Source organism: Cyclopterus lumpus, chromosome 7, assembly GCF_009769545.1.
Source record: "Cyclopterus lumpus isolate fCycLum1 chromosome 7, fCycLum1.pri, whole genome shotgun sequence".
Taxonomy (NCBI): domain Eukaryota; kingdom Metazoa; phylum Chordata; class Actinopteri; order Perciformes; family Cyclopteridae; genus Cyclopterus; species Cyclopterus lumpus.
Genome location: NC_046972.1, coordinates 14745341 through 14763726, shown reverse-complemented (window position 1 = coordinate 14763726; position 18386 = coordinate 14745341). Strand labels below are relative to the sequence as shown.

General features: G+C 41.6%; 1 protein-coding gene across 1 annotated transcript in view; it reads left to right on the top strand.

Moving 5' to 3' along the window:
* LOC117733700 (ERC protein 2-like) overlaps positions 1 to 18386 on the top strand; it is a 132718-nt gene that overhangs the window by 52181 nt on the left and 62151 nt on the right. Inside the window, exons 9-14 of the mRNA XM_034537523.1 lie at positions 923 to 964; positions 1613 to 1803; positions 2132 to 2137; positions 8494 to 8587; positions 13294 to 13455; positions 16952 to 17112. Of these exons, the coding sequence (XP_034393414.1) occupies positions 923 to 964; positions 1613 to 1803; positions 2132 to 2137; positions 8494 to 8587; positions 13294 to 13455; positions 16952 to 17112 (656 nt within the window). The remainder of the gene's footprint in view (positions 1 to 922; positions 965 to 1612; positions 1804 to 2131; positions 2138 to 8493; positions 8588 to 13293; positions 13456 to 16951; positions 17113 to 18386) is intronic.

Genomic DNA, 18386 nt, shown 5'->3' with positions numbered 1-18386 from the left:
CAGATGTGTTCCTGCGAAGTTACGTCAGTATGCATGCATGTTCTCTAAAGACCTTTCAAACGTGTTGTTGTGCTCCATGTGCGGTGCCCATGGCAGTATCTCCCATATTCATAGGCCAACTTATGCGTATGGTTTATCTGGAAAATTTCAAGGTAAAAAAAGCCTTTTTTTTCAGATTGGCTAGTGTTAATAGTTAACAGACACTCCTTGTTTTGTTTCTGATGACAGACTCAAGCAGAACTACATGTACAGTCCCAGACCTATGTAGACCCAACAATGAATTGATCAGTGTGTGTGGTGTGTGTGTTTGTGCGTGTGTGTGTGTTTGTGCGCGCTCATTTGATGATATTTAAACAAATGGCCTCAGCTGTTTCAACAAGTTAAACAATCTTTGCAAACACACAGTAGACAGAGTGAAGTGAAGACCAAGCGAAAGAGGGAGAAAGATAATTCTAGGGTACAAACTTCCTCTGGGATATTTTTTGTCAGAGAAAAGAAATTCATCAGTTTAACTTACATTTTACTTTGAGAAAAACATTGAGATGTTTGGTGGTCTCATGAAATCGCAGCCAAACAGAGGGAGACAGTAATTTTATAATGATAATGACTGAACTCCAAACTCTACATGACGGACGCCCCAGGGAAGCAACTGATAGACACAAACCACAGAAAAGCAGGCAACAGAGGAACAGGGGGGGGGGGGGGGGGGGCACAGATTGGTTCTGCTTCAGCTAGATTGGGACCCTAACCACATACTCAGGATTGACTTACCTTTTCCTTTAGGTTTCAAAGCTATACATGCACAATGATCTCACATTTGACCCTTTGTAATTGTCAGTGTCCAATCTCTCCATGACTGTATTGGTTCCTATGCTGTATTCTCATTTTAACATCTGTTTTATCTATTTGTATTAACTTCTAGGTTACGGCCAAAGTAGATGGGCCTCCAGCAGGAAGTCCCATGGTAGGTTCTCTTATTTTATGTCTCTTGTTTATTTGTGCTCGCATATGTGTGTTTTCTGCAGAGGCCATTTTAGGACATGTCTCTGTTGCCAGACCTTGCTCAACTTTAATCTGTCTGAGCTCTATTTTGTCACGCTTAGCTCAACATCCATCAGCCGTAGCTGTCCTTTGCCATTTTCAGCTATACTTTGAAGCTTTGCTTGGTCAACCTCAGCTTCACTGTCAGTCGTTCAGCCAGTAGTCAGTTTGTGAGCTTCAGGTGTACTTTGTTGGGCTAAGCTTGACTTTGCCAGCTTCACCTGTACTTTCAGTCACATTCTTACATGCTAATACTTACAGTTAACAATGTAACATATAAATGTATTAGCATACTGGATTAGTTCTACCATACCGTGATACCAGTTCCAGTATATAACTTTTTAATATATGTATTGTTTGAAGGTACAGCTTCATGATTCCACTTTAAAATGAAAGTTTAGCTAAGTCTCAAAGCTCTTTAAACAGAGCAGTGCTTGAAACACTGAGTCTGGTATGTCCTAAACTGGTCACTGTATATCTGCTTTGATACTTCCATAATATTAAACTATGTAGTGTATTGTGGATCACTAATGTATCCACTTGCTCTCTATGTCCTGTCTTCCTCCAAAAGACCCAAACGGAACAAACAGTCCTGAAGTGTCCAGACATCACAGATCGTCTGAAGCTTCTGGAGCAGGAAGTGGCTCGCAACAAAGAGGAATCTGGGAAGTCACAATCGGAAGTTGAGAGGCTAATGAGAGCTCTAAGGGATGCTGAGATGGACAAATTATGCAAGGAGAAGAAAATCGCTGAACTTGAGAGGTGAGGAAAAAAATATCAGTGACATTCATATACATCACAGGCCACCATTTGGGTGTCCTCGGAGAGCAGTGTCCTTCCAAGTGACCGGATCTTTGTAGGATCTCAATTCATTCCTAAGTGCTCTATTTATAAAGGAGTAATCCACGAGACATAAACTGTCTAGATTGTGTCCTCCCAGCACTTGAAACCACTTCCTAGCTGTCATGCTTTTTGCCTGATGTAATCACACTGTAAAACTGTATAGTGTGACCTACTGTTTTCACATGTAATGTTTTTAATCATGTGGCTTAATGTCCTATCATTTGTTTCCATGTATCAACGTCTGCAGACCTGGGTAAGTAATTCTCAGTGTGCCTGTTAAACATATCATCATGATACCGCCGACATTGTCCCTCGCCATCACTCTTGACATCATGCCATTACTTTTGGGTTAGTTTTAAACTTTCCCAGGAATAAAGTTGGAAATTGGGGCATTTTGGCTCAAATTTGATTTGCACGCTCAGATTTGACTATCCCATTGGGGCAGTAAATGTACTATGCATTTATGGCAAACAATCTGGGTCCTCATTCCTTTCACAGCAATAACACAATGAGAGACTTTATATGTTTCCTGACTTATATCACTGGAGACGTATAGCTTCTCGGTTGCGTTGACTTCTGCAAAGCTTCTTCCCATTGCATTGCTATCATGTGTGTTTTTTAAAAATCATTTTTACATGTATCTATAAACCATACAGGTAAGTAAGTGGTTTTGTCTTTGCATTACTATTAATGCATTCAGCAAATGTGTGTGTGCTGTATGCGTGTGCTTGTGTGTTTTTGAGTTGCCAGGAAGGCAGCCACTAGCATGCCAGTGGGAGGTGGTGTACCCAGTCCAGACACTGGCTGTTTATACTTCTCTGCTTATTACTGGTGCAATGCTACTCAATTATCATCTGATTTATGGATTGGCATGATGTGTATTTGTGCCCAAAAGGGTGGTTGTTTAGTGCCAACACAGAGGCACTATATGTGAGTGCTTGTGTGTGTGTGTGTGTGTGTGTGCATGTGTGAATAAAAAGCTTATAAAGGGGCATGGTTTTGTATGTGTCTGTACGAAGTGTGTGCCTGAAGCAATTACAGTTAGTTGTGTGCCGGTTGGCGAGTCTGTGTGTGTAGAATGATAGTGGGTGGTTTCTCTGTTGATGGATCGCCTACTGCATAGACGAAGCCATGAGTGTGAAAAGGTATGTGAAATAACTATTTTGTAAGTTGGCCCCATCAAGTGTGTTCACGCTAGCTTTGTTCCTGAATGGCTGAGAATGTATCTGGATGGGCTGCATATGCCAAATCCAACCCAGTTTCCTGCCACATTCATTACCCGTTTTACAGACTCTGGCATAGAAGCAGTGTGCTGACTCAAACTGTGTGGGAACGTATGAGCGTCAAGTATAATAGGGATACAGTGACTCCTGCAGAGTTTGTTCACACAATCTACTCTCAATTTCAATTGTGTTCAGGCATGCGTCATGCTTCTACCTCTACAGTGTCTGCTACTCACATGTAGCGGTCACCAGAGTGTGCTCATGCACATGTGTGTGTTAATCTGAGCGCTTAGTTTTGGTGCACAGACCTTTGTGGAATTGGAACATTTGGGATCAAGCGTTGGAAGAGTTCCTTTACCCTCAGCTCGTCCATCTTTTTGGGGCTGCTGTCTCATTAGTGTCAGACAGTCACTGCTATCAGTCTGACCCCTCCCCTCTGGTCAGCATGGAGGGGTCAGAGGTCACATGCAGGTCAGCTGCAGGTTATCAGAGGAGGTTCTGCTGCAGTCATACACTGACGCTGTAATATATTGTAAAATAATATAGAATGGATTTTTTTAAAGTGCAAATGACATGAACACACACTTCATGAGGATCTTCAAGTTCTAGTTGCATTCATGTCACATTATCAATGAAAACTTTGATTTAACAAAGAAATGTAACATAAATACAGACACAAGACTTTCCGCATCTGTGTGTGTGTGTCTGCACACATGTGTTATGTGACAGCATATGGGCGGACAAGTGTGTCTGTGCTGATTGGACTTCTGTGTAAGACAGTGCGAGATGTGTCTGGGCAGAGGATGAATGTCTTTTTAATCAGAGTGTTTCTGTTGGAACTCGGTCAGATGGCCTATTAACCGCTTTCTGGATGGAGAGAGGAGAACAGATGAGGAATAAGACAATTTCTCATCCAATTGGCAATGCAACAGAGTGCAGGTCATTGTAATAAATACCTCCTAGCACAGGGGAGACTCACTCACAGCTATTTATTCGCTTAGATCTCTCAGTGATTCACTATAAGTCATCAGTGAAATCATTTGTAAGTTTATTGTTGGTGTTTTTTTGGTCTGTAGGTGTACATTCTAGTTAATCTACCTAGAGAGACACTGAACAGGCTTTGTGGAAAGCATCTCTATTGGCTGTTAACATTAATGCTGATAGTTGGATTTGTTAAGTAGAAATTTGAAAGCCATGGTTACTGATGTCCTGGAGCAGTTTGCGCACATATGGTGGACTAAAATGGAAAAATGTATATAATTCATAGTATGATATACTGGGAGAGAATCATTCTAAACAGTTCTCGATTAATTTAATTAAGCAGCACTGTGAGTGCTTGCTCAGCAATGTGTCTCTCCAACTTGTGTAGTGAATAAGATGTTATTGAAAGAGAATAGAATAAGTCCAGTAGATAGTCTTTTTAAGCATGTTCAGTATTATTTAACCTTGAACATCAACAGTAAGTATGCAGATTGAAGATGCTGATGCTTTTCAGAGGTTGATGCTTTCGGTGCAAAAGTTCTTATATGGAGGTATTCCTTTCATCATGGCTGTATGTTAACAAGTGGAAATATATTATATCGTCCTTAATGCTGTTACAGTCCTATACTTTGAATGTTCTTGTAGAGATGTGGGAGCTAAACTTTGAGAAATTAATCAACCTCCCAGTCTCACCATATCAAAGCTATTGACGTGGTAATCACTCTGGTATGTAAGGGAGGGTTTTAGGAAAAGGGAGGTGTGTGTGTGTGTGTGTGTGTGTGTGTGTGTGTGTGTGTGTGTGAACGTCTGTATGTGTGTGATTGTGAAAGTGTGTGTCTTAGGAGAATATATGTTGGTAGTGTAGTAGCAAGGGTTTGGACAAAAAAACATAAAGACACATGATTTTGGGCCTTATTCGTAGGACTATAATCAAACTCCAGATGTTGAAAGCATCAGTCTTTTGTAAACCACACAAACTGTATGCATGCACACAAACAGAAACATAACCTTAAACTGTCCGTATACAATATTTTTACATACAAATGTTTGTAAACTGTGTGCATTTACTTGTGTATTTGCAGGTGTCCATACTATTTAAGTGTCCATTTTAGCTTTGAAGAGGACCTATCAACTTCCTGTTTTACTGTAGAAATATGGACAAATAGCACCTGCACCAGAGAGGAGTGTTTAATAACACACATAGCAAATACATAGACAATATCCAACAGTGAATCACACTACATCTCCTCATATTTCAACACGTAGAGACACAAGCAGACTTATTCCTTTTTAACCTTCTTAACCTTCTTTTTTCAGTGTTTTCCTGTTTGTCTGTCATACACACAAAGACAATATATAAAGACAACAGTGAAACAGTATTTGTGTTGCGATAAGAGTCGACATATATAAGCGCCATAACTCATCTATCAGTAATAAACAGACCTTTTGTGTTTGGATCTCTTAGCTCTGTATCTAGACCTGTGCCTCAGATAAAACTTTAGACTCCTGTGTTGACCCAACTGCCTCTTGCCATACTTTCATAGACCCTCATTTTTTCTTCTCCTTCTCTCTTTTTTTTCTGTACCCCTCCTCTTTTTTCACAAAGAAAATGTATCTAATTCAGATCATATCTGCCTTATTCCATATATTGTGCAACCCTGAGCAGAAACTAGGCTGGTCTGTCCTTGTCTGCTTGAAATCTGAGGATTTTGTTCCACTCTGCTGTTTATTAAAAGAGAAGAGGAGGAGACAGAGTAAGAATTAAGAGTTATGAAGGGGAGATAGAAATCTGGACTTTTTACTCAAAAGGTTATTACTCCTTTTAACCTTTATTTACCCTGAGAAAATCAACTAAGAATGCATACTTTTTTCCAGAAACACCCTTCTTAATATTCAGTTTCCCACATTGAGATCTATAGGAGTGTCTCTGTGTAAACACAACTTCCTGCTGTTGGCCACTTAGCAGCTCGACAGAAGCCATTCAGTTACTCTTTGTGCCTTGCTCGAGGGCACGTTGGTGGCACTCATTGAGCGAGGTTAGATGATCATTCATTCATTCTATTTTTATCAATGCGATTTGAAATGGATGCAAGTTCTTTAAGATAAAACATGAGAGACAAATAAGAGGAAATTGAATAAGGCAAAATGGAAAAACCGAGTGGGTGAGAAAAAAGAACGCTAGAAATATTTATAGAGACATACAAGAGGAAAAAATAACAGAACTGTGCTTTGACAGCCAGAAATAAAGCTGAGCTGCTTATGTTGGAAGGTGGATGTGTGGAATGCTCCAGGTGAAAAAAGCAAGAGGAAATGTGAAAAATTACTTATTACGCTCAGTTTAGGAAATGGCTAGACTCATTTACAGTGCTCCCTCCCTCCCTCCCTCCCTCCCTCCCTCCCTCCCTCCCTCCCTCCCTCCCTCCCTCCCTCCTTCCTCTCTCTCTCTCTCTCTCTCTCTCTCTCTCTTTTGCTCTCTCACTTTATCTTTTTCAAAAATGTCACAGCAATAAAATACTACTTTCCCCACAGTTCTCCTTCATATTTTCCACTCACAAGCAGCCCAGCCCGTCTGCTCCTTATTCACTTTTTACGTGCCCTCATTTGCCTTCACAGTGGTCAAAACACTTACTTAATTTTGCATTGAGGGATTGATGGGGGTTTATCAACAGTGAAAAGGGACCAGCATGTCTGCTGGTTTATACACCTGTGCCAGTGGCGGCTGTGTGTGATAGCTGATATGCCCTCATGGCAAGTTTGCTCTCCATGGACATGCCTCTGAGCTTATAAAAACACACACAGAAAGACATCAAAGATCAGAGTATAAACAGATAACGTCTCCTCCTCCTCACTGTGTAAATATGTATGCACATGTGCACGTGTGTTCTTCATTCATAATGGTAACAGAATTGAATGAAAATCATTGTTTACGCAGCCCTTTTCAAAAATGACGGACCTAATAAACTGATCATCGCTGTGTTTTTCTACAAAGGGAGTAATATCAGATGTAAATACCATCCTGCTCTGTCTTTTATTATTAGAACAAATACTTCCTCAACGGTTTTAAAAGGCACTATGGTGTGTGTGTGTGTGTGTGTGGTGTGTGTGCGTGTGTGTGTGTGTGTGGGGGGGGGGGGCAAGTTGACTGTATGTTAAATGTATTCATCTTGTTCGGTATTTCACATTAATTGCATACCAATATCACTCATAAAAGCTCACACACACACACACACACACACACACACACACACACACACACACACACACACACACACACACACACACACACACACACACACACCATTCTAAGGGCTCTGACAGCAAATATTTGCCCATATGTGGGGGCAGCTTGTATGTTTTGCCCAGAGTAAACACACCCGTGTGGATATGGAATAATAATGTGGCGCGTTTTAGCAGCTGCTTGGTCACAGCCTGTTTACAGTGTTGGAGGGTTCTCTTAAGCGCTAATTTGTCACTGTCAGCTTACTCGCACTTTCTATGCATTTTTTTTTCTTTAAGTGTGAAGGCCAAACTGGGAGCTCAAAGAGTGTGTTTTGTTTGTGAGAAGATATAGATTGGGTATAAGGGCAGCTGTGTGTATCCTATGGTGTTTTGTGGGTTCACGTGTGTTTCCACCAGTGAGTGTATTAAGTATGAGTGTTTGTGTCTGTGTTTTATGTATATTTCTATCTGTGTGTGTGTGTGTGTGTGTGTGTGTGCGTGTGCGTGCCATAGTTCTCAGGCTAAGTAACTTCAGGAAATGACAAGAAGCAGGTCTTTGTGTGGAGGTAAATGCACAACCGTCCTGGCAGGTTTTGCTCTGTAATCAGGATGTCGGCAATGCACAACACTGACAGCAGATTTATTATCCCGTGAGTGTGTGCGTGTGTTTGTCTGTGTGTATATTTCTGTCAGTGTCTATGGACTTATTCATTTTCTAAAAGCATTTGTGTGTGCGTCTGTGTCTAACTGTCTTCTTCCCATACTTTTGGCTTACCTCATGCACTCATTAAGAATGTGTGTCTTGCGTGCATGTGCTTCCATCTCCTGTCTACATGTGTTTGTGTGTTTTGTTGTTGAAAGATTTACACAGCAGTGTCTCACCTCCATTAGTCAAGTCTTGTCTTGTTCCAGTGTTGCGAAGACAAGACACACGCACAGTGCTTCCCTGCCTTGCTATACACACGATCAACCATTTAACTGTATGATGCAATAAGCCAGTTTGGTTTAACTGAAAATGAAACAAAATTCATTAATCTATCCATCCATCAGATACATTTCATATTTTGGATGTCATGCAAATATGTGAGATATAACTCTTTTTGTATTCTATGGTTTTAATGATTGATTTACATTTCTTAATTGAGCATCTCTTTATCTGTTGTTCCCCATATTCCTCTCTCTGAAGGCAAATGAAGTCTCCTAACATCCAGAAGCAGACAATGGTTGGTGAGATGAGGAAAGATGCCCATACTGACAGACATCCACACTCTTTATCACAGGTTTGTGTGTTTGTGTGTGTGTGCTTGTGTGTACACGTGTACATTCTTTGGCCTCACGTTTAGCTCTTCATCACCTATTTATCTCACAGTGTGCAGATTGGCTCTTACTGTATACTCATGCATTCTTCCCTCTTCTTTCCTCCTCATCTCTTTTGCAAGCTGTTCTTCAGAAGGCATAATCTTTTCCCCTCCTCTCCACATTCTCCAGTTGTGTATAATGTTGCTCTTCTGAGCAACGAGAGCCCTTTTCCAGTCATTCATGCTTCTTGCCCTGCCTCCCTCAGTGCATCTCAGAATCAGTCCTAAGTGGAAGAGACAGGCATTTAGTCCTGCATATAAGCTCTATACGCAGCTATAATGGCTCAGATGGGAATAGTAAAGAACTGATTACTGAGGCAGGAGAGAGAATCATGATTTACCATTTTTGTTATTGTATATTTCTCCTAAGATGTCAACAAGAGTGTCAGCTGTTTGTTTGACAGTATGTGTGTGTCTGTGTGCATGTTTGTACGCTAGCCTGCAGAGCAATGCTGAGGTGTTAATATGCAGAACTCAGCCATGCCAGGTCATTCCCTCAGGACCGATGAAAGAGAGAACACCTCTCTGTACCTCTCTGCCAAAAAGAACCAGAGCTGCTCTCAGCCTGTTTTTGGTTGAGATATTTTGTTATTTCTGTGTGTGCTGGCAGGCAGCATCCAACATCCTATTTCCTCTCCTAAACAGCATCTGAGTAGCACACATTAATATTTCTACAACCTGGAAAGAGACATGAAGTGAGTGCCAGAAAGAAAGAAAGAGGTAGAGGGACAAGTGCAAGGGGGAAGTGGAATTGATGTCAGGTAGATAGATGACTTCCACAAAAAGAGCAAAATGGAAAGTTTCAGAGGGAGTAGAATTATTTTGTTGGTATATATTCAATGTTTTATAAAAAAGTTTATTGTCATTCATCCATATCAAAACCTGGTCGATACTGATGTAAGTAATTTAAAATGTAAAAGTTGGTATTTGATGTGATCACCTCACTTCTTTAGGGGATTTCTTAAAATAATTGTCCAACCCTTTGGTTTAGGAATACCTGGACAATATCAGCCTCAGCTGCACATTGTTTTAGTGATAATTAGCAAATGTCAACATGCAAAGATGCTAAACTAAGATAATTGTTAGCATGCATTTCACTCACAGCACCACTGTGCCAAAGAACAGCCTCTCAGAGCTGCTAGCATGGCTTTAGACATGTTTTAACATTAACACCTATCATTAACAAACACTATTTTTAAAATATAATCCCTTAAATGTGGTTATTTATGAAGTGTGTTCAGGTGTGCTGAGAGAGTTATATTTTACAGTTGGACAATAAACTGGTAAGTTAACTATGTACTGGCAACACTCAATGGTTTCTGTAAGGCATTTCTGTACTGCTTTTTCTTCATTTTTTCTTATCCGTCAACATACTCGCCAATAAAATATATCTTTGATTTGCTTATCCATTTGGCTCCAATCTATCTGCATATGAACAACATGTTGTTCCTTTCTGAGGCCAATGGACACAATGACAATCCAAACAAAACACAAAAAAACAAGACCCTGAGAGACCTGTCCAACAGCACAATCATTGACTACATAATATAATAGGATATAAGAAAATGTTAGGAACAATATGATTGAATACAGCAGCAATATTTTAAAAAGATTCACAAAGATTCAGCTGAACATGCACAACTTGTACTACATAATAATTATAGAGCCCAGCACATATTCCAACTCACTATCTGTGATGCTGATATTCTGTATATTGTGTTTGCTCAGCAGTCAGGTTGCGTTGTGGCCTCTACCTTCCTTTCTTTCCCATGCTCTCTCTTGCTCTCTCTCTCTTCTCTCTCTCTCTCTCTCTCTCTCTCTCTCTCTCTCTCCCCTCCCTCCCTCCATTTATCTCTCGATCCATCAGGAACACAGCACGCTCCGAGGGTAAACACAAACAAACAGGGCCTTCCCCCACGGCTCCCTCTCCCCATCCATCCAGGGGAGTTTATGTGGGATAGAGTGATAGCATCTCTCCGCTCCATCGTCTCCATCGCGCCATGCTGCACTTCACAAACACAGAGAAAACTCACATCGGAAATGTTCACTTCAAACCTTCACACAAGCCTTTTATTTCTCTTTTATCTGTAACGGAGAAGCATCAGCGACACTCAATACCCAACCCCTCTATTTAGAAACACGAATTATAGAAGATCTGGGGACAGTTGAAGAAGATAGGCAAATACACTCCAAGCCTGTTCCCACAGTCGGTACATTTGACTGAAACCTCTGGCCATGCATGCATGCTTAACATTTTTTAATCATGAAATAGGACACACAGAGGTTGATGCTACACACTTAACTCTTTTGACAGAGACAGATGTCTGTGTGGTTTATGTGCCTGTGTGTGTGTGTGTGTGTGTGTGTGTGTGTGTGTGTGTGTGTGAAACTAAGGTTTATAGGTACATAGCTTCTGGAAATGTGCATTCTCTCACTCTCTGCTCGTTTATTTAGGTGATTATAATCCCTCCATCAAACCAGGAAGGGCCAGACTCCATAATGATCCTTCCCAAGGGCATTAGGTGATGATTGGTGCTGCAGGGGCAATTATCTTTCCATTTCTCCACACTCTCTGTATCTCTCTTGCCCTTTTTCCATTCTTTGTGTGCTTGAATGCCAGCAATATTCTCTTGTTACTAATAAAAAAATCACATAACACACAGATATGCACTGACACAGACAGACAGAGACATATACTGCACACGCACACACACACACACACACACACACACACACACACACACACACACACACAGAGGCAGACACAGCTTTATGGTCAGGTTTCATTCATGGGTCCAGCGGTGGCAGCCCCATCTCAGTGGGGTGTGTATGAGTGTGTGTGTGTGTGTGTGTGTGTGTGTGTGTGTGTGTGTGTGTGTTCGCGTTCGCGCGTGTGTGTGTGTGTGTGCGCGCGCATGCATGTGTGTGTTTCTGTCTGTTAGGCGGGGTCAGACCAGTACTTGTTGATTCTGGTGCATCGAATTACTGCCCGTCTGTCACATCCAATTATAGCTTTGGACTGCTGACGCACACAGCCTGCCTCTGTATGTGTGTGTGCGGGTGTTTGTCGCTCACCTCCAGCTGTGCCGTGCTGACGTGACGAGCCACAAGTATCCGCTTGCGATTTGGCTTGTTTGGCACTATTTTTATCACACATCGCTGGTGTTTCAGTCAGTATCGCTGAATAAATCCAATGATTAGCCTCTTTTGTCATAAATAGTCTTTTTCATAAAGGAGCCCAGTGATGTAATAATTGCTGTTGAATTTTAGGATCTTTCTTAGGCACTATACATATGATCAAGGTCAAAACTCACTTCAATATGTATTAGGGGGTGGTAAATTGGCCATTCAGATGCATCGTCCACATATGAGCTATCACCTGCAAAGCTGCAATTGTTTGCCAGCATTCTCAACTCAATAACTGGCTCTTACATGCAGCCGTTTCTGAGATTCTAAGTGCTTGTAGCGTGACTTTGGGAAACGTTGAAACATTTCAGCCAGGACATTTTTCTCATTTTTATTTCTTGCTGTCTGGATAGAGTTTCCTATATGCACCCTCATTGCTTCCAACAATGTCTGTTGTTCCGGGCAGCTTGTTGGTTGTACTGTGTCATGTTCATTTGATTCATACTTCTACAACTGTGTTATCAAACTTGTGGTGTTTCCAGTTCAGTTCAATTTCCAGCTTTCAGTATTTAGTCTAACCCTCAAAACACCCATCTACTGTTTTTCTATAGAGAGCAGGTAGTTGCTCTCACTCATATGCCATGTATCCTTACAGAAAATTAAGTAACTAATATCATTATGTAATATTGCACAAACCGTGTTTATATGATATTTAATATTTAGTTGTTTTTTATCAGAATCCTACTTTTATTTCATGTCCTATGTCTGATTTGGTGTTTTTGGCTTGTACAGATTCTGTTACTTAGCAGCCACTTCGCACCCCTCTAATGAGTGTTTTGCAACAAGTGTAACTCAACTCTTTGTTGCTCAGTTTGAAAGTGTCTGCTCCCAGAAAAGTGTGAATGTGTGAACTTGAAAGCAAGTCAACGATTTGAGCGTTTAAAAAAAACAAAAAAAAACGAGAGAGAGAATCAGGGGTTTATTATTTCTGCCCAGTGTTTTCTTTCACAGTTCCATCACCCAGTGTGGAGAGGGATCTTTTCCCCCAACTCACCATGGGTGTCCGGGAGGCCACACACTGACTGTGCATGTGAAAGCGCATGGTCAACTCCACACACCCACACTCGCACATGGGCACACTCATATGGATGTCAGCAAAGGTCACAGCACTTACACACTCCCTCTCTCCATCACTCAGCACTCTCTTCTGCCCGGCTGTGTCTCCTTTTTGAGAGAAGTCTTGTTCTTCTCTCACCACAACTTCTCTTAACTTTTGGAAGTCTTTCTCTTTGTGTCTGTTTTACATGGACTGGTTTCATTTTAGTGGAGAGATCAACAAATACACCTTTTCTCAAGCCATCTTGTGCCAATACAGTCTTATTCCAATGCAACATCATTTGATGAGTTTGACAAACAAAGTATACTCAAAGAAAACACTCTCTCCCTGGCTTTTGCTACTTTGCTTCCAACCTGCCTCCTCGTCCTCCTCTGAACTCCTTCAGCCCCTTGAGCTTCCTCTTTCAGCTTCCCAGGATGCCATGCGGGAGACGGCGGAGGGGATTATGGAGCTGGAGAGGGCACTGAGGGAGAGCATGAACACCTCCGCACATAGGGAGGCTCTCTGGGTGCAAGAGGAGACTGCTCGTGTTCAGGCCCAGAGACAGGTTTACCTGATGTTTCACACACTAATGGGAGACTACTGTATACACTCATTCATACATACACAGATAGTGCCAATCATCCTTACCTTTAAAACTGAATGCAGGTAATAGCTCACCTAGAACTAAGAAGGACCACTGGAAAAAATGTGAGGAACATAACTGCAGTGCACACCCATGTGGCTAAAAGTGTACCTGCAGGCAAACTGTTCTTAATGAATGATCCTTAATCCCTTTAGGTACAGCGCTTAAAATACCATTATTGCTAAACTAGTTTTACGTTTTAAATTCATGTCTGTTATTTTACTTTTTCTTCTTGATTCAATTTGAATTCTCTAAATGCTATTTGTCCTTCTTTTAATTTTCTGTTGCTCATTAAGTTTGCTGTTGCATGCTTGAAAATGTGAGCATATGTTTAACATATTATGAGTTTATGTGCATGTGATGCGAATGAATTACTTTTAGACCTGTAGTTTTGATGGAGTACAGGCTGCCCTTTTACTCTCTGACTGCCCTTTGTTTGTCCTGCTATCTGTTAGTCTTTCTGAATGCCAGCTGGTCAGTCTACAATTTTAAAAAAGTCCAAAAAGGTTTATGTGTGTGCTTATGTAACGTCTGTGCGTGTGTGTGTGTGTGTGTGTGTGTGTGAGAGAGAGAGAGAGTAGATGTGTCTGTGGTGGGAAAGAGAAACAGGGCAAGGGAGTGTGTTTCCTCCTGGTGTGAGTGCATTTGAATGAGAATGACCTTGCATTACTGATGAGTGCCACAAGTAATATGAGAGCAATCGGCGGGTGAAACAAGAAGTAATATTTTGAGGTAGAATGGTGGCTGCATTGCTTCAAACACACACACACACACACCCACACACACACACACAAACACACACACAGATATAATCTAATAGAGGATAACTTAAAAGATGAAGGAGTGAGGAGATTGGTGGACAGATCGGGACATTAAGAGGTCAAACTCAGTTTAGAAAAGTCTGTTAGAGCCAATGCTAACCGCGACTGTTTTTTTTACCTCTTTTTTCAATTTCTGTACTTTACACGCTTGACTTACAATCAGCATGGATACTGTTTATTAAACAATATTCTGAACCACTGAGAAGTCTGAAAGAATATTTATGTCTGTGGGACTTTTCGCATGCACACAAGTGGATGATTCAGCTTTGACCTCAGTTTACCCATGTGTAGCCACAATCAGGGAAACCCTTACTTGTAACATGTTAACATTAACTCATTGACCCCAGTCATACTGGAGTCTGCACCTTGACATGTATTGAGCCCAACTAGAGTTGCGCTACTGGCTGAAGGAAATGTACCCATTCAACCTGGCACTTCAGCTGCCCTGTCGTTGATGCTCACAGCTACAGTAGGCGCTGTCAACACATTGCATGTTGTGAGCCAGCATGACGTCAGCGCATAACGAGTCAGTGAGTCAACATGCCATTAACATGCAGTTACACAGTCGTCAGTCAACTGCCGCTCTTGCCTCAGACTAGAGAAAAAACAGTGTGTGTGGAAAGGGATGTTGGGGGAATAGAGAGCGATACAGGTCCTTCTGATACATCACCTGACCCTGGCACCGTTTCAGAGCGCCCTGCCAGACTCACATTCTCACCCCCCCCCCCCAGGTCTTAGTCTTTCCTTGGTTTTCTTCTTTCTCCCCTCTGTCTCATAGTAATCAGTCTCATGATGTGTAATACGCTAAACACAGACTTCCATCAGCCTGAACCACTGAAATGAATCATGGGTAATGCCCTGGGTCACTTTTCTTCACACCCCCACTCTCTAAGTCTCTCACTCTCTCTCTGTCTCTTGTCTTTCTCCTGCCCATCATTTCTGCTGTTCATCCATTGTCCCGAGTCTCGTTCTTTCCTATCTGCCTTCTTAAGTTGTCTCAGTCAATTATCTCCTCGTTCTCTCTCCCTTCCTCTCCATCTCTGTTCCCATCTCTCTTCTTCTCTCTCCCTCTGTGGCGTTTGAACTAGGCCTCTGAACCAGCAACACCGACGCAAATGGACAAGAGGGATTTGGCCCTTACCTCTGAGCCCCCAATCAGCTTAGCACCTAAAGGGGCTTTGGGCCAGTCTTAGTGAGCCTTAGCCTGGCTGGGGGGCTTTGCCTTGAAGTTGAGCTAAATTAGCACGCACAGGCTCACCGCTAAGCTGATTAGGTCCCTAATTTCACTAAAATGCATTGTATTCCTTATTAATGATGTGATTGTGAATTGAGGGCTAGCCTGGGTGGTGGACTAATGGGGGACTGGGAGGTAGGCAGTTGGTGCATGAGGCTTGATAGACATGTGGTGGGTGTAAATGGAGTTGTGTGTGTGTGACCCTTGACTCTCAAGATGAAAAGACTGGCTTTGGATTCCTTCAAGCCTGAAAGAAGACATCAAACATTAATCATGGTGTGATTTTGGACGGTTGGATGTCTTGTTGATACTGGGTATATTAGCTGCAAATTAAATTGTTGTTGGCAGGGATTTTATTTAAAACAATACTTTGGCACATTTAAAGGAAGTCATGACCGAAAGTTGTCCCTCTTCCCACCATTTAAAATATCTGTATTCCCCACTTGCGTGGCTTTTACCCTTTCTTCTCTTGCTCCATATGTGATATTCATGAACAGTCAGTGAGCACATAATCTGACATCTGTGAAACACACCTAGAAAGCCAGTGGAGATGGAGAGTGTCCTGAAAATGTGTGAACGATTTGGCCCCTCCATAAAAGAGGCCCATTCCTTTTTTCATGTTCTTACCCCATGGAGTGCTTCCCCCTAATACTCGTTCTCTTTTTTTTCTTTTTTTCTTTTCTTTGCTTCTCCTTCACTTTCTTTCTCTTTGTTCATTTGAGATCCACCACATCAGAATTTATTGTTTGACTACCTTGTGTCTCAAATCTGCGAATCATCAGAATTGAACAAAGATACATTTTAATTCCTGTGGCCACCCATTTACATCATCCAAACAAGCCTGCCTAGTACTCCATCCTATTGTAAAGAACTTGTTGTTAGACAATTACACACTTCCTGTCTTAGGATAATGATGCCCTGAGGTCACATCCTGTCTTTCAGACACGCAGGTTGGCCTGCATAGCTTGAGGGCAATGTGTGTGCAGAGGGAGGAGATGTAGTTGAGGGGTTGAGTATTATTCTCACCTGCTCTAAAGTAGAGCCACACTTGAGAGCGAGATAAAATAAGTGGATAAAGGTGGGAGAGAAGAGGGAACCCTTGTTTCCAGTCCAAGGGAAGGCGGACATATCATTCTTCTCCCTTTTTGAACCATAGTCATTTCACCTGTATTTAAACTGCATCAACTAAAAGTGCACATAATTGTGTATCTGATTATTTTACTATGTATGTGTGTAAGACTGCAAGTATATTGTATATTGACTTTTAAGTTATATGCTTTAATGAAAACAGAGACATGTGGCAAGTATCCTGGTACGTTTTGATACTGTTTAAACCTGTGCACATTTGTCTCCCCTTGAATAGTTGGAGGAGCTGATGGGGGCTTTAGAGAAGACCCGCCAAGAGCTGGATGCCACTAAACTGCATCTGTCATCCACTCAGCAGTCCCTGCACGAGAGAGATGGACACCTTAATAGTCTTCGGCAGGAGAGACGCAAACAGCTGGAGGAGATTCTGGAGATGAAGTTAGTCTTGCACTTAGCTGTCTATCTATCTACCTACCTTAAGCCACTTCATGCACCTATTGTACTGTATTGTATTGTACTTTGATTGATTGATAGTAACTCTTTTCTAATCGTTACAGGCCATGATCACATACTCTGTGACCATGTGCTCTCCTGCACATTCATAACTATGCAATTATCTAATCAGTGAAAGAAAGACTTGGCTATTGCAGTAATATGAATACATTTTAATTACATTTGCATTAAAAGCTAGATAAACAGTCCCAAAAAAAAACCCAGACCTCAAGTGTTTGTGGTAGTGACTTCACACCCAACCCATAAAAGTATATGCAACTTTCATCGCATCATCAAGCCCATTTTCATGACCCTGCGCAGCAGCTCATGCTACAGCAGAAATGTGTGTGTGACACTGTAATAGGCACATTTATATGCCCACCTGTACGCACGCATTTTTGCACGAGTGTATATAGATATCAGTGCCAAGGTGTGTTTTGAAGCAGGATCAGCCGTTGTCTATAGCTGCCTTGTGAAAAGTTACATTTATTGAGGACAGGTGGTCCAGCCTTAGACTGCAGGTCACAACAATGTGTGTTTGGCTTTTTGTTCTTCCTTTGTGTGACACGTTAGAGAAGGAGGACACAAGAAAAGAAAATTGAGCAACTCTGGCTACACTGTCACACCATGTGCGAGTGTGTGGTATGAATGTGTGAAGTTCAGTGATCTGTCAGTGGAGCGGCTACATGTGTGTTTGCTTTGAGCTCTCTGATTGAAGGAGCATGGAGCCACATATCTGGTTGTCACAGAGAAATGCCTTTAATGTCAGACACTCAGTACACTACAAAAGGGAAGGCCGGAACATATGTATTGAAAACACAACTTTTAAAATCCATTATGTCTCACAAACTCCTCTGATCACACTAACTCTAAAGGAATGTGTGTATGCGTATGTGCCGGAGACCAAGAAAGAGAGCGCCCTTGCCCGTGTCTCCGCACACACATGCACTTGTGATACAAAACATCTTCCTGTCTGTTCCAATTTCCACGATCCAAACATTACCAGGAATGTTCAGCAGAGGAAATGTTTCATATTATGATACTGACACAACCCAAACTTCTTGGGAAAACAGAGAAAATGTACACGAAAATGTGAATAACAGTTTTGTACTTTATTAGCACTCTGCTTCTATTATCATTATATTAGCACCATAAAGGTGTCTGAGGAAGAGGAGAAGTGTGATGGTTGGTTGAACAGCACAAAGTAGATGGGATTCTTT